Below are 10806 nucleotides of genomic sequence, written 5' to 3' on the forward strand. Positions count from 1 at the left end.
ACAGACAACAGACACCTACACGGCCAGGCTCCATGTGCAGGTATGGTGTCACCTGCGGTCCCCAGGCCTGACGGGCTGTCCTGGCGGTGTGGCACGGCCGCCACGAGTTGCACTGACAGGGAGCTGACAGGCCACGTGTGACGTCACCCAGCCTGGCGTTACCATGGTGAGTGATTTATTGATGTTTATCAGGAATGAATAGATCAAAGGCAGCCAGATGACAGGCGATCAATCAGCCATCAAATCAAGGATGGCAACAGGCCAAGGAAACCTTTTCCAGCCCACGTATCCCCAGCTAAGGATTACTGTAAAATTATGTTTGTTTGGGTTTTTGTTTTTTACTCTTTTCAGTTCAGCTTTTCCAGAAAACGTTCCATAAGTTGAACAGGAGTTGACATTTCTGGCAGAAAGAAAACAAAACAAACTAACAAAAAGCCTCATCAGGACAAAGCCCTAAAAAGTATCAAAAAAAAACCAAAAAAAACCAACAAACCAACAACAACAAAAAAAAACCCAACAACCAAGAAATGGAGGAAGTTGTAAAAGCACTATCAGAAACACTCGCCAGACATTTGACAATGCACAGATCCCCCCCCACCCCCCACCTTTTTTTTCCCCTTTGGTTTCCTTTGCAGCCTCTCATCTGGGCTCATAGAGAAGGAATCGATGAGACGAGCAGAGGAGCGCCCAAGGACTGGCCCATAGCTGTGGCTGTCCGGCCGGCAGCTGCAGAGCAGCACCAGAAACACGAGCAGTGCTTAAAAGTTGGGCAGAGGACCCCACTCAGGGAGCCGAGCTCCAACTCACACCGCAGGGATCCCAAACCACCTCGTCTCTACTGCTTCATTCACGCAAGCCGTACAGTTACACACATCCTATCATCTTCTTTTACAGAAAAATAAAATCAAATATTTTGGCTGCCTTTCGCAAATCATTTGTCTGAGAGAGAAAGGGATGGAGAAGAATAGAAGCAAAGTAGGTGCCAAAGTACGGGCTGGAAGCGGACAGCACTGGGCTCCTTCCCCCAGCGCCGGCAGCCAGACATCCCTACGCGTGCACAGCCCTGCCCGCACCGCGGGCTGCCGGCACCCGGCGGGCAGAGTTGGGGACGCAGCGAAGTGGGTACCAAAGTAGGGACGGTGCTTCCACGCGCCCCAAGGCAAAAAAAAAAATAAAAATAAAAAAAAGGGAAAAAAAATACCTCCCCCCCCCCTCATTCACCGCCGCCGCGCCGTCAGAGCGAGAGTTCCTCCGCAAAGCCGGGCGTGCAGCGTGCGAGCGGGGCCGCGGCGGGGCCGGAGGGGAGCGGAGAGCGGAGACGGCGGCTTCGTACCGCACCGCACCGCACCGCACCGTTCCGTACCTGCTGCGCGCCGGGGCGCCTGCTGCTTCCTCCTCGGCATGCTGCGGGCGGCGGGGGGGGCTGCCTCGGCGCGGGGGTGGGAAGAGTTGCTTTAGCCCCAGAGATCCGCTGCGCTGCTCCAGTCTCGGCTCGAGGGCTGGGTCGGGGATATATTTTTTGTTGCTGTGCATGCACGATGCCGAAGAGGAGGAGGAGGAGGAGGCGGCGGCGGAGGAGGAGGAGGCGGCACAGAGGAGAGGACAGCCCTGCTGCTGCTGCTGCTGCTGCTGCTGGCAGAAGAGGGGGGAAGTTTGACAAATCGCCCCGGAGGAAGGAGGAGGGGAAGCCCCCCGAAGAGGTGCGCGGGCGGGAGGGCCGGGGAGAGCCCGCGGCGCCGCACCCCGCCCCGCGCCCTCCGCCTGCCCCGGCGCGGGGCCGCTCACGGCATGGGGCCGGCAGCGCCGGGCGGTACTCGGAGAGCTGCAGCCGGCGCTCGGCGCTCCGCGGCTCCGGGTTCGGCGCTGGAAGAGCAGCGGCGGCAACAGGCGAAGCTTGAAGGGAAACGAGACGATCGCAGCGTCACTCAAACATCCCGCCCGAGGGACGCGGCGCCGCGCACCCGCAACTCCCGGCGCGGCGCGGACCCCCCCTCCGCCGCCCAACTTCGCCGCCGCTCCGCTCGGCGCCGCCCCCCCGCCCGGCACACGCCCGCCGCGTTTCCCTCGGCCCGGCCCCCCCGCCCCGACCCCGCCAGGTGACGGAGGCGGCCCCGCACCTCGGCCCGGCCCCGCTCCGGGGCCGCGGCTCCCACCTGGCTGGCGCCTGCGGGCGGGCGGGGCGGGGGGGGGTGGGGGCACGGGGAGCTGCGGCCGTCAACGGCAGCGCCTTTAGCCGCGGGGCGGCAGCGGGCAGCGCCCTCGCACCGCTCTGCGGGGCGCCCGCACGCAGGCCGCCTTCTTTTCCCTCTCTTTTCGGAGCATTTTGTGTTTTTTTTTTTTTTTTTTTTCTCTCTCTCTCTCTTTTTTTTTTTTTTTTTTTTTTTTTTTGGTCCAAGTTCACTGGCACGCCGCCACCGTGCTCCGATAGGCGAGCGGCGGCGGATCGATGCGTTGCGGGCTCGATTGGGCGCTCCTGGGCGGCGGCGGGGCTGAGCTGCGCCGGGAGGGCCGGGCCGGGCGGGCGGCGCGGGGCTGGGATGGTGCCGGGATGGGGTGGGGGCACGGCGGGCCCCGCCACTTCCCGCAGCCCCCGTGTATTGGCAGATGGAGGGGAAAAAACAAAGCAAAACAAAACAAAAAACCCAGTAGCAAATAGATTTTTTTTTTAAAGTTCACGGGGAGGAATTAAAAAAAAAAAAAAAAAAAAAAAAGCTGATCTCAGTGTTACGGTAAGATCAAAAGCGCCTCCGCTCGCCCCCGTTGCTCCGCGATCGCGCTGGCTCCGAGCACCGCACGGTGCGGATGCGCCGTCCCCGCGCCCCCCGGGCTGTGCGTTCGGTGTGCGGGGCGGCGGCGGTCACGGGACGGTGGTTTTAACGCGGAGCGTAGGGCGAAAAATAAACCGGCGGCGCCTGTAGTCCCCGGGAGCCCGGTACTGCCGGGAGAAACGAAACGTTTGTGGCGAACAGCGCGGCGAGCTGTCAGCGCAGCGCCCGGCTCCGTCCCGGCCGCGTCTGTGTGTCCGTGTGTCCGTGTGTCTGTGCTTGCGCTGGGCCGGGCCCGCTGTCAGCCCGCGTCCCCATCGGCGCTGCCGCCCGTTCCGTTCCGGAGCGGTGACAGCACGGTGGGAGCGGGAGCCGAGTGCTGCGTTCAGCTCTCGCTGCCCTCCTCCCTCCTAGAGCCCAAAATTAGGAAATTGCCCCGAAGCGCTGAGCGCAGCTCCGGGGACGCATCGCTCGGCCCTCGCATCCCCGCTGTGCCCCTCCGTGCGGCTCATCGCGAGGAAATCGCCGGACATCACTTCGGGGCTCTGCGAGTTGCGGCAACTTTTTTCCGTCCTCCTCCCTCCCCTCGGCCCCGCTCACCTCCCCGAGCTTCCTATCGCGCGCTTCGCTCTCTTAGGGCCCGGGAAGGCAGCGGGGCTCGTGGGGAAAAAGTCAAACTTTGGTGAACAGCCGCCGAGGAGCCGCCGGGACCCCATCCAGACAGCTCCGCGCTCGGCACACGCACACAAACACGCACACACGTGCCCCGCTCGTAGCCCGAAAGAGCCGCGGAACTGTTTGGTTGGTAACTGTACTTCCCCCCCCCCCTCCCCCCCAGCCCCCCCTTTCCCCTTCTTTTTTTAAGGAAGAAAATTCTATTGAACTTCCGATCGGACGGATTTCAACTGGAAATGCGGGGTCCTTCACATGCATTAGCTTCTCCGTGGGTCACGGTCTATTTCAGAGAGCCGGAACCCGTAATTGTATTAAGTGTCATATTTACAAACATAACGCTTACAAAACAAACGCACAAAATCGATGACTGCACGGGCTCTATCTGCAAAGACTCCGCACACGAAGCTCGGCGCTGAGCTCGCCATTCCCGGCAGTTCCAAAGCCAGGTACCGATTATTTCCCAGTCCCACCGTCAGACGACCACCCTCGCACAGCGTCCCGCCCGCTCGGCACCGTGCCCGCCCCGAGCTCCGTCGCTGCCCCTTCCACCGCTCAGCAGCTCCCCGAACACCGCGGCGGTGGCTGAGCTGCGGGGAACCCCGCACACGTACAGCTCGGCAGCGGCCAGCAGGAATCCCCGGCTAAGTTCGCCAACTTGGCTCAACCCCGAGCAGGGCGGGGGTTCGCCGGGAACCTCGGGGCGCACCGAGCGCCGGGCCCGGGCCCTCAGCCGCCCGCTGTAGGCGAGCGGAGCGCAGCAGGGCGCAGCGCCGGCACCGCCGGCTGCAGGGAGCGCCCGGTGCCCCTCGGGTGCGCGGTGGCCGCAGCGGCTTCGCCCGGTGCGGAACAAAGGAGGAGCGGTGCGCATCGGCACTGCCGGGACGGACGCGCCTCTGCCAAGTTTGTTTAAGAACACGGCTGCCCGCTCCCGACAACGATCCTCGGCTTTTGTGTAATACAAAGCGTTGTCAATAACCATTACAGCGGCGGCAATTATCTGAGGAGAGAACAAAGGCATTTTGTAATATCTACATAACTTTATTAGAGCAAAATTATTTTAAAATGCCTACGAATTCCCAAACCTCCTGAGTACAAATGAATAAAAGTTTTTCTTCGGGCTAAAATCTTTGCTTGAATGTAAATTGTTTGGGTAAGTGAATTTACACAGCAGCAAAGTTTGTTTGGCTCAGTCCGGTAGCTGCGCTATAACGAACCAGATGTTTTGGCTGCAAATTATCCGGAGGACTTTCCCACTTCTGCCACGCATCGCTCCCCGGAACGCCAGAACCGAGACAGCGGGGCCCGGGCAGCTCCCCCAGCCCCGGGAGCGAACCCGCAGCTCCAGCCCGCCCCTCTCGGAGCCCCGCGGGCTGAACAGCGGCAAAGCGAGAACCGCGCAGCGGAGCAGGGCAGCGCAGCGCGGCCCGGCCCTCCCCGCAGCCTTTCCCCGGGCACCGGCGGGGCCGGAGCGCGACCCGCAGCCGCTGCGGCCGGAGCTGAAGTCGGGTGGCCCGTGCAGAGCCGTGGCTGATGCCGCCCGCGAAGCTGGGGGGGTCGGGGCTGCCCCACTCGGCCCCGCCCGGTCCGGGCCGCCCCGCCCGCCGCCTCCGCACCCACGGCAGCACTTTTTGGGGACGGTGCACTGAGATCTGTCGCCAGGGTGCCGTCCCGCTGAATTATCACTTCTTTTTTACCCCCTTAAAAGGACTTGGGGGTCTCTGAAGAAACAATCAGCCGCTGCTCTGAAGGAAAGGAGCGATACCATTCAGAGCTACTGTAGCGTAATGTGTTCACTTGGGCAGCAGGAAAACCCTTTATGAAAATTAGTTACAGAGCCTGAAACTCCCCCCCCCACCCCTCCTTGTGCCAACCGCAGCCATTGTGCGCACAGGGCTCAGCGCAGCCCGCCCGCACGAAGTTGGCCCCACTCCGGCTCGGGAAGCTCCTCCGTGCAGCCCCTGGCAGCGGCCGGGGCCGAGGCGGGGGGAAAGGGATCATCGTCTGCTCCCTGCATCACCCGGGGGTCGCCGCTGCCCGGCCAGCGCGGCAGTGCCCTTGAGAGTATCTGTGACCTCACGGCAGGGAGATTTGGTTGTGCCCAGATACAACCCGCAGCGGGAAAAAGCACGGAGCGGAGCTTCTCCTGCCACATCCCTCCTTTCTTTCCGTAGAAACTTCTTCCCTAGGCGGCTATTTTACTAATTTGCATATACCGTTTACGTTAAGACACGCAAGTTTCTCTTAAAAATACTAAAGAAAAGAAAAAGGGCGTCCAGCCGCCGCCAAAGAGACCTCGCTCTGCCCCTGGTGCCCGGTACCGCGGCGGGACGTGGGCAGCAGCGGCCCCGCGATCCGCCCGTACCCAGGGCCGAGATGCGCCGATCACCGGCGGGTCCCGGTTGGCACGGCCGGGTCAGGAGGGAGGTGAAAACTGAGCAAGTGTGACACCGGTATTGATTCGCTCTCTTTGTTCTCGTGTCATCGGTACACAATGGAGAGAAAGAAACGTGACTTAAAAATTGCAATTAACCAGCTTCAGAGCGGGTTTCTTCTGTGGGGTAGCTCTTGTTATCAAATCCCATTCCTTCTCTAAAAAAGCGCTGCCAATTTTAAAATAAAACAGGCGGCGTAAAATACTTTCCTTCTTCCTATTGTAAGAGTTACTTCAATTACAACTGGAAGTTTCCCACAGGTTCAGTCAGGTCTTGAAAGAACGGCATTTTTTTTTTTTCTCTACTGTTTTAAAAGTATTAACTTCCTTTCAAACATCCTTTAACCTTTAATGTTTTGTAACTTGATGAAAAGGTCACTTTGCTTGGAGTGGGTGCATCTGCTTCGTAATTGTTCTAATATCAAGCAGAGCTCCATCCCAACGCTAAATTCTTCAACGAAGGGTTTTTTTTCTTTTCCCCTTAATACACTGTTGGTAAGGTTACCACGAGTAATTGTTCTACAGGCAGAGAGCCACAGACCAAAGGATGCTCGCACCTTATTTAATTTCACCAACCTCAGATGCTCAGAGCTGCATCCAACAAATGACATCAGTGGGGCTCTGAGAAGAGGAACATGACCAATTCCACCTCATCCCACCGGGGTGGGCCCAGGGCAGGGCAGGACCAGCATAAACAGATGGACCCTGATGCGTAAGGAAGTACTGCCAAATACTGAGCAGTATTCTCCTGAGCCTGCAGCAAGCTCTGCCCACACACCTTAGAGCACTCTGCAGGGAAATGTGTAAGGAAGCAGCACCACAGGTGGGTCAAGGCCCAAGGAGCAGCCAACTCTGGGATCTAGGGCCACCAGGCAGCAGTTCTCACTAACCAGACCCGAAAAGCGATGCCGTGTTACTAATCCAATTATACTTTGCATCACTTGCTGTGAGGGCAACGGAAGCCTTTCAGCACGTGTAAATCAGCATTTAGCAGTGGGGACAACACTACTTTGACCACTTAGCCAGCTCTGGTACAGGCAACCCGTATCCCTTCCCATGCAAAGGGAACACGTCCGTTCCCTGTCTGGGCTCAGACTGCCCCTCTGGGGCTGAATGGGGCCTGGGACAAGAGGAGAACTCCCTTATCCACTGCACTGCAGCTGCACCTGACTGCAGTGATCAGAGCAAGGATCTGAAACTGAAGCACTCATCACTCTAAAGCACAGCAAGAGTTTCTCATTCTTACACAATTCAAACATCCAGTGAACGTGTTTAATTAATACTTGGCTATACATTTTTTTTTTTAAGATTAAAAAAAAAAAAAAAAGAAAAAGAAATGAGCTAATTATATTGCTTAGTATTCTAATAAGTTTTTGTTCTTGTTTTTAAATAACACGCTTTTTTAGCCAAGCCAATCCCTTGAGGACCGCTTCCTCATTTATAAGGCAGTCCCCAATGGGAGTTAAGAGGAGGCTATTTTATATGAGGAAAATGTGTTCTGAAAGAGGAGCCCTATGCAGATAACCCCACATCACATACATCAGGATGGAGGCTGGAATGTGTATTCCAGTGATGCAAATCTTCCCCTGTAATAATTTGCTCATTAGCATTACCAAAAGCCCGGATACTGATGTCTATGTATTTGTTCTTGTATTTTTCACTGTGCTAATGCTTTTAACTAAAATTATTTTAAAATTTTGCTTTATTTAATGAATTTAAAGGTCAACCCTCTTCCTTTCCATATGCAAATCCTATTAACAGTAGAGGCTTAATATTAATGGGAGTTAAGACACTAGAAGTTCCATTCACACCCAAAACTCAAGAGGAAACAGAATAACCTCAAGATAATTTCACCAAACTTGTTGCTTTCTCCTGTTTTTGAGTCACCAAACAGCAGGCAGAGGCAGTACCCTGTGGGTGGGGAAAAGGGATGGGAGGGCAGATGGGAGCTGCCTGGGCACAGCTGCAGCCCTCTGAAACACACAGGTGCCATGCAGGCTCTGATGGTAATTTTTAACTACAGATGTGTTGGTGTTACAGTGACAGCACAGGGAGGTGGGAAGGCACAGCCAGCCCCAGTGCTTTCCTCTAGCAAGCCCTGGGAAAATGTTCCCTGTGCCACCAAGAGCAGCCTGGCTGACACAACCCTGGCTGCATCAGGCCATACATGAGCTATCTGCCAGGTATTTCAAGCTGCTGGGCCCAGGTGCCCATCAGCAGAGCACCACCAGCTCAGAGTGCTTTTCTGTTGGTGGGGAACAGCAAAACCCATGCAGCAAGGCCAGCCCTAGGCCTTGGTTCCTTGAGGAAAGGCAACAAAACTTTGGGGTAACCAAGGATCACAACTACCAACTCCAGGCCTGCAGCCTGACTGACCGCCCGCTCCCGGTGTGACTGACCTGCTCCTGCTGTGCCTGGCCTGCTGCTCCAGGGGATCACAGAAACCACCTCTTCCTTCACAGCCCTGATGTGGCCAAAGCTTTGGCAAGGGGGGGGACAGCACACCGAGATGAAGGCTCCATGGCGCTTAGGAGGTTTGGGCCCTGTTCAGCCCAGCAAGCTGGGATCGTAGCCTGATGGATGCTCACAGCTCCCTCTGACTTCTCTGCAAACCAGAAAGCACAGAGTTAGGTTTTGTATTTGACATGCATGACAAAATAAGACTTACAGAGCTTATGTTTGTTGTGTGAGTGCTGATTGCTCTGTTTCCAGCCAAATGGCAAAACTCTGTAATTGTCCAGGTACGTCACAGGCTCAAGGTTTGCATTTTTACCCACACTGGGTGTAAATTATTTCCACAAGCGGGAGTCTGGACTCGGTGAAACAACACAGTTGTCTGCTATAGCAAATCTGGTGTTCCTGGATTCAAATCTGCTGGAGGCATTCTGGATTTTAATTAATATATTGCTTTATATGTATGAGAATTTCTCTCTCTTTTTTTTTTTTCCGTCTGTTTTCACACACTGCACTTCTAGTTTAAACAAAACGCATTCTCTGCACTGCTCTCCAAAGCAATTGAATAAATATCACAGACTGTATAGATCCAGTAGCCTTTCCAGTGAGCAACACAGCAGTCATGCTTCACAGAAAAGGGATAACATCCGAGAGTGCAGCTGATAAGAGCAACAATTTACAAAGCAAGAGATCTGTTATGCAGTGAAAGCTTTATTACCATGACTTGACGTTACGTCTCCAGCACATAAGGGTTAATCATGGCAGCAGTTTGCAGCTGGCTGCGCTCTCGGGGGAGCCGTAGCGATAGACTTCTGCATGCAAGACAAGGTCAGCGCCGCTCCCCGGGGTCAGCCGGCCCCGCGATAACACAGCTCCCAAACTTTGGCCCCGAGGAGACACAGGTGCCAAACCCATTTTGTGGTCTGTTGTAGAGCGCTTCTTGTGGTTTTTCTTCTCCTCGATAAAAACACATACATAGCTCTGTGGTATATAATTGGACGGCGAGTTTTCAGAGCTACCCATCAGCGGGAGTTTTCTGTGGCAGCAGTGGGTTTGTGAGCTGGCCGGGTACATGTAACATTTCACGGGAGACTTACTCTTAGTGGACTGAGAAAACAGAGCAGTCAGTGCCGAGTATAGGGGCCAAATCCTGCCTAATTTGTGCAGGCTCATTGTTTAAAACGCTCAAAGGTTAAAGCAAGCAGAATTGGACTTTAACATTTTATTAATATTTGTCTTCTATTGCTACAAGACACAACAATAATCAAATAAGAAAAACTTTAATCCTCAAATGCAGCTTTAATCTTCAAATTGGTTAGCTTATCAGAGGGGTAACATTTATTTCCAAAGACAGGCTGCTCGGAGGGATCGGCTGAAATGGAAACCTGTAAGTGAAAGGATGTAAGTTTATTGGGAAGTGTTGTCTATATTTATAGTTTCTGCTCAGCCCGTATTTCTGTTTTTATATGCATGTGTCAAAAATTAATATACGGCAAATTTCACCAACAGTTTTAAGAGATCCTAAAATATAATAAAATCAATAAATGATGTTCTGGCATAAACGTTTCTGTAGCTGAGGGTGGCCAGGTTCAAAGGGCAACATCTGACCATTTCTCTTTCCCACCCTGCTGTGGAGTAGGACCCTCCCCTCAACTTCAAATCACTGGGGAGAGGGTAATTTAAGCTATACTTGATGTACCCTATACATCACTGTCTTCAGGACCAGGTTTAAAATTAAACTCTGATGTACAAAGTTAAACAAAAATGAGATAAAAATTGGCAGGGGTTGAAGAGGGTCAAAGTAGTCAAAACACAAGGTAGACTATTGCTTCTTTTGATTTATGTTATTCCGTGCACTAAAAAAAAATAAAATTATAGCTCTCATGGAGACTTTTTTCATTGAGAATAACGCATTCCTAATTTGTTTTCTATAGACTTACAGGGCATTTGCTCTAGGAGAGGGAGGCATTTATTTATTTATTTAGTCAGTTAGTTTGGCAGGGGCAGAATATCATCAGCTGTTGGCAGAATATTCAAATTATCATTAAGTGCGACCTTTGTCACTCAGCAGCAAGTGAAAGAGAATAGCGTTTCACTTTCCGTTAGTAGTTATCTTACAATGCATGCACATATAGGCGCATACTCACAGAATTTAGCTTTGAGGCAACTCTTTTAAACGCAAACAACGTACTACAGTCACATTTGGTAACAGAAAGAAGGGAGTTCAGTGAACGTTTCCTTTCTCATGTTTTACATGCACATAATGCAGTTACCCTCCAGAAATTCAGTACAGGAAAGATGCCAAACGGAGGATTCTTTTGAAACCAATTCAAGAAAATCCTTGCAGGAAGTTAATTTTTTATGATGTAGTCAACTTTTCCACATATTGCCATTTATATGGTTAGTGTGTGGACTGCAGGCAAAGTAATTCGGAATTGTAATCTTTATTTTCTCTAATACGATAATGAAATCAACTACTAT

At 53.6% G+C, this 10806-nt stretch overlaps 1 protein-coding gene across 2 annotated transcripts in view; it reads right to left on the reverse strand.

The window, feature by feature from the left end:
- The window catches only part of TSHZ3 (teashirt zinc finger homeobox 3), a 68586-nt gene extending 60177 nt beyond the window's left edge, over positions 1–8409 (reverse strand). Inside the window, exon 1 of one of the 2 annotated variants that reach the window (XM_015874084.2) lies at positions 8271–8409. Coding sequence is in view for 1 of the 2 variants with exons in the window: in XM_015874083.2 (XP_015729569.1) it covers positions 1364–1403 (40 nt within the window). In the remaining variant the exon portion in view is untranslated. Of the gene's footprint in view, positions 1–1363; positions 1465–8270 lie in introns of those variants that run through there. The other variant, XM_015874083.2, reaches the window with a different exon arrangement.
- Positions 8410–10806: the final 2397 nt, after the last annotated feature.

Source organism: Coturnix japonica, chromosome 11 (genome assembly GCF_001577835.2).
Source record: "Coturnix japonica isolate 7356 chromosome 11, Coturnix japonica 2.1, whole genome shotgun sequence".
NCBI lineage: Eukaryota > Metazoa > Chordata > Aves > Galliformes > Phasianidae > Coturnix > Coturnix japonica.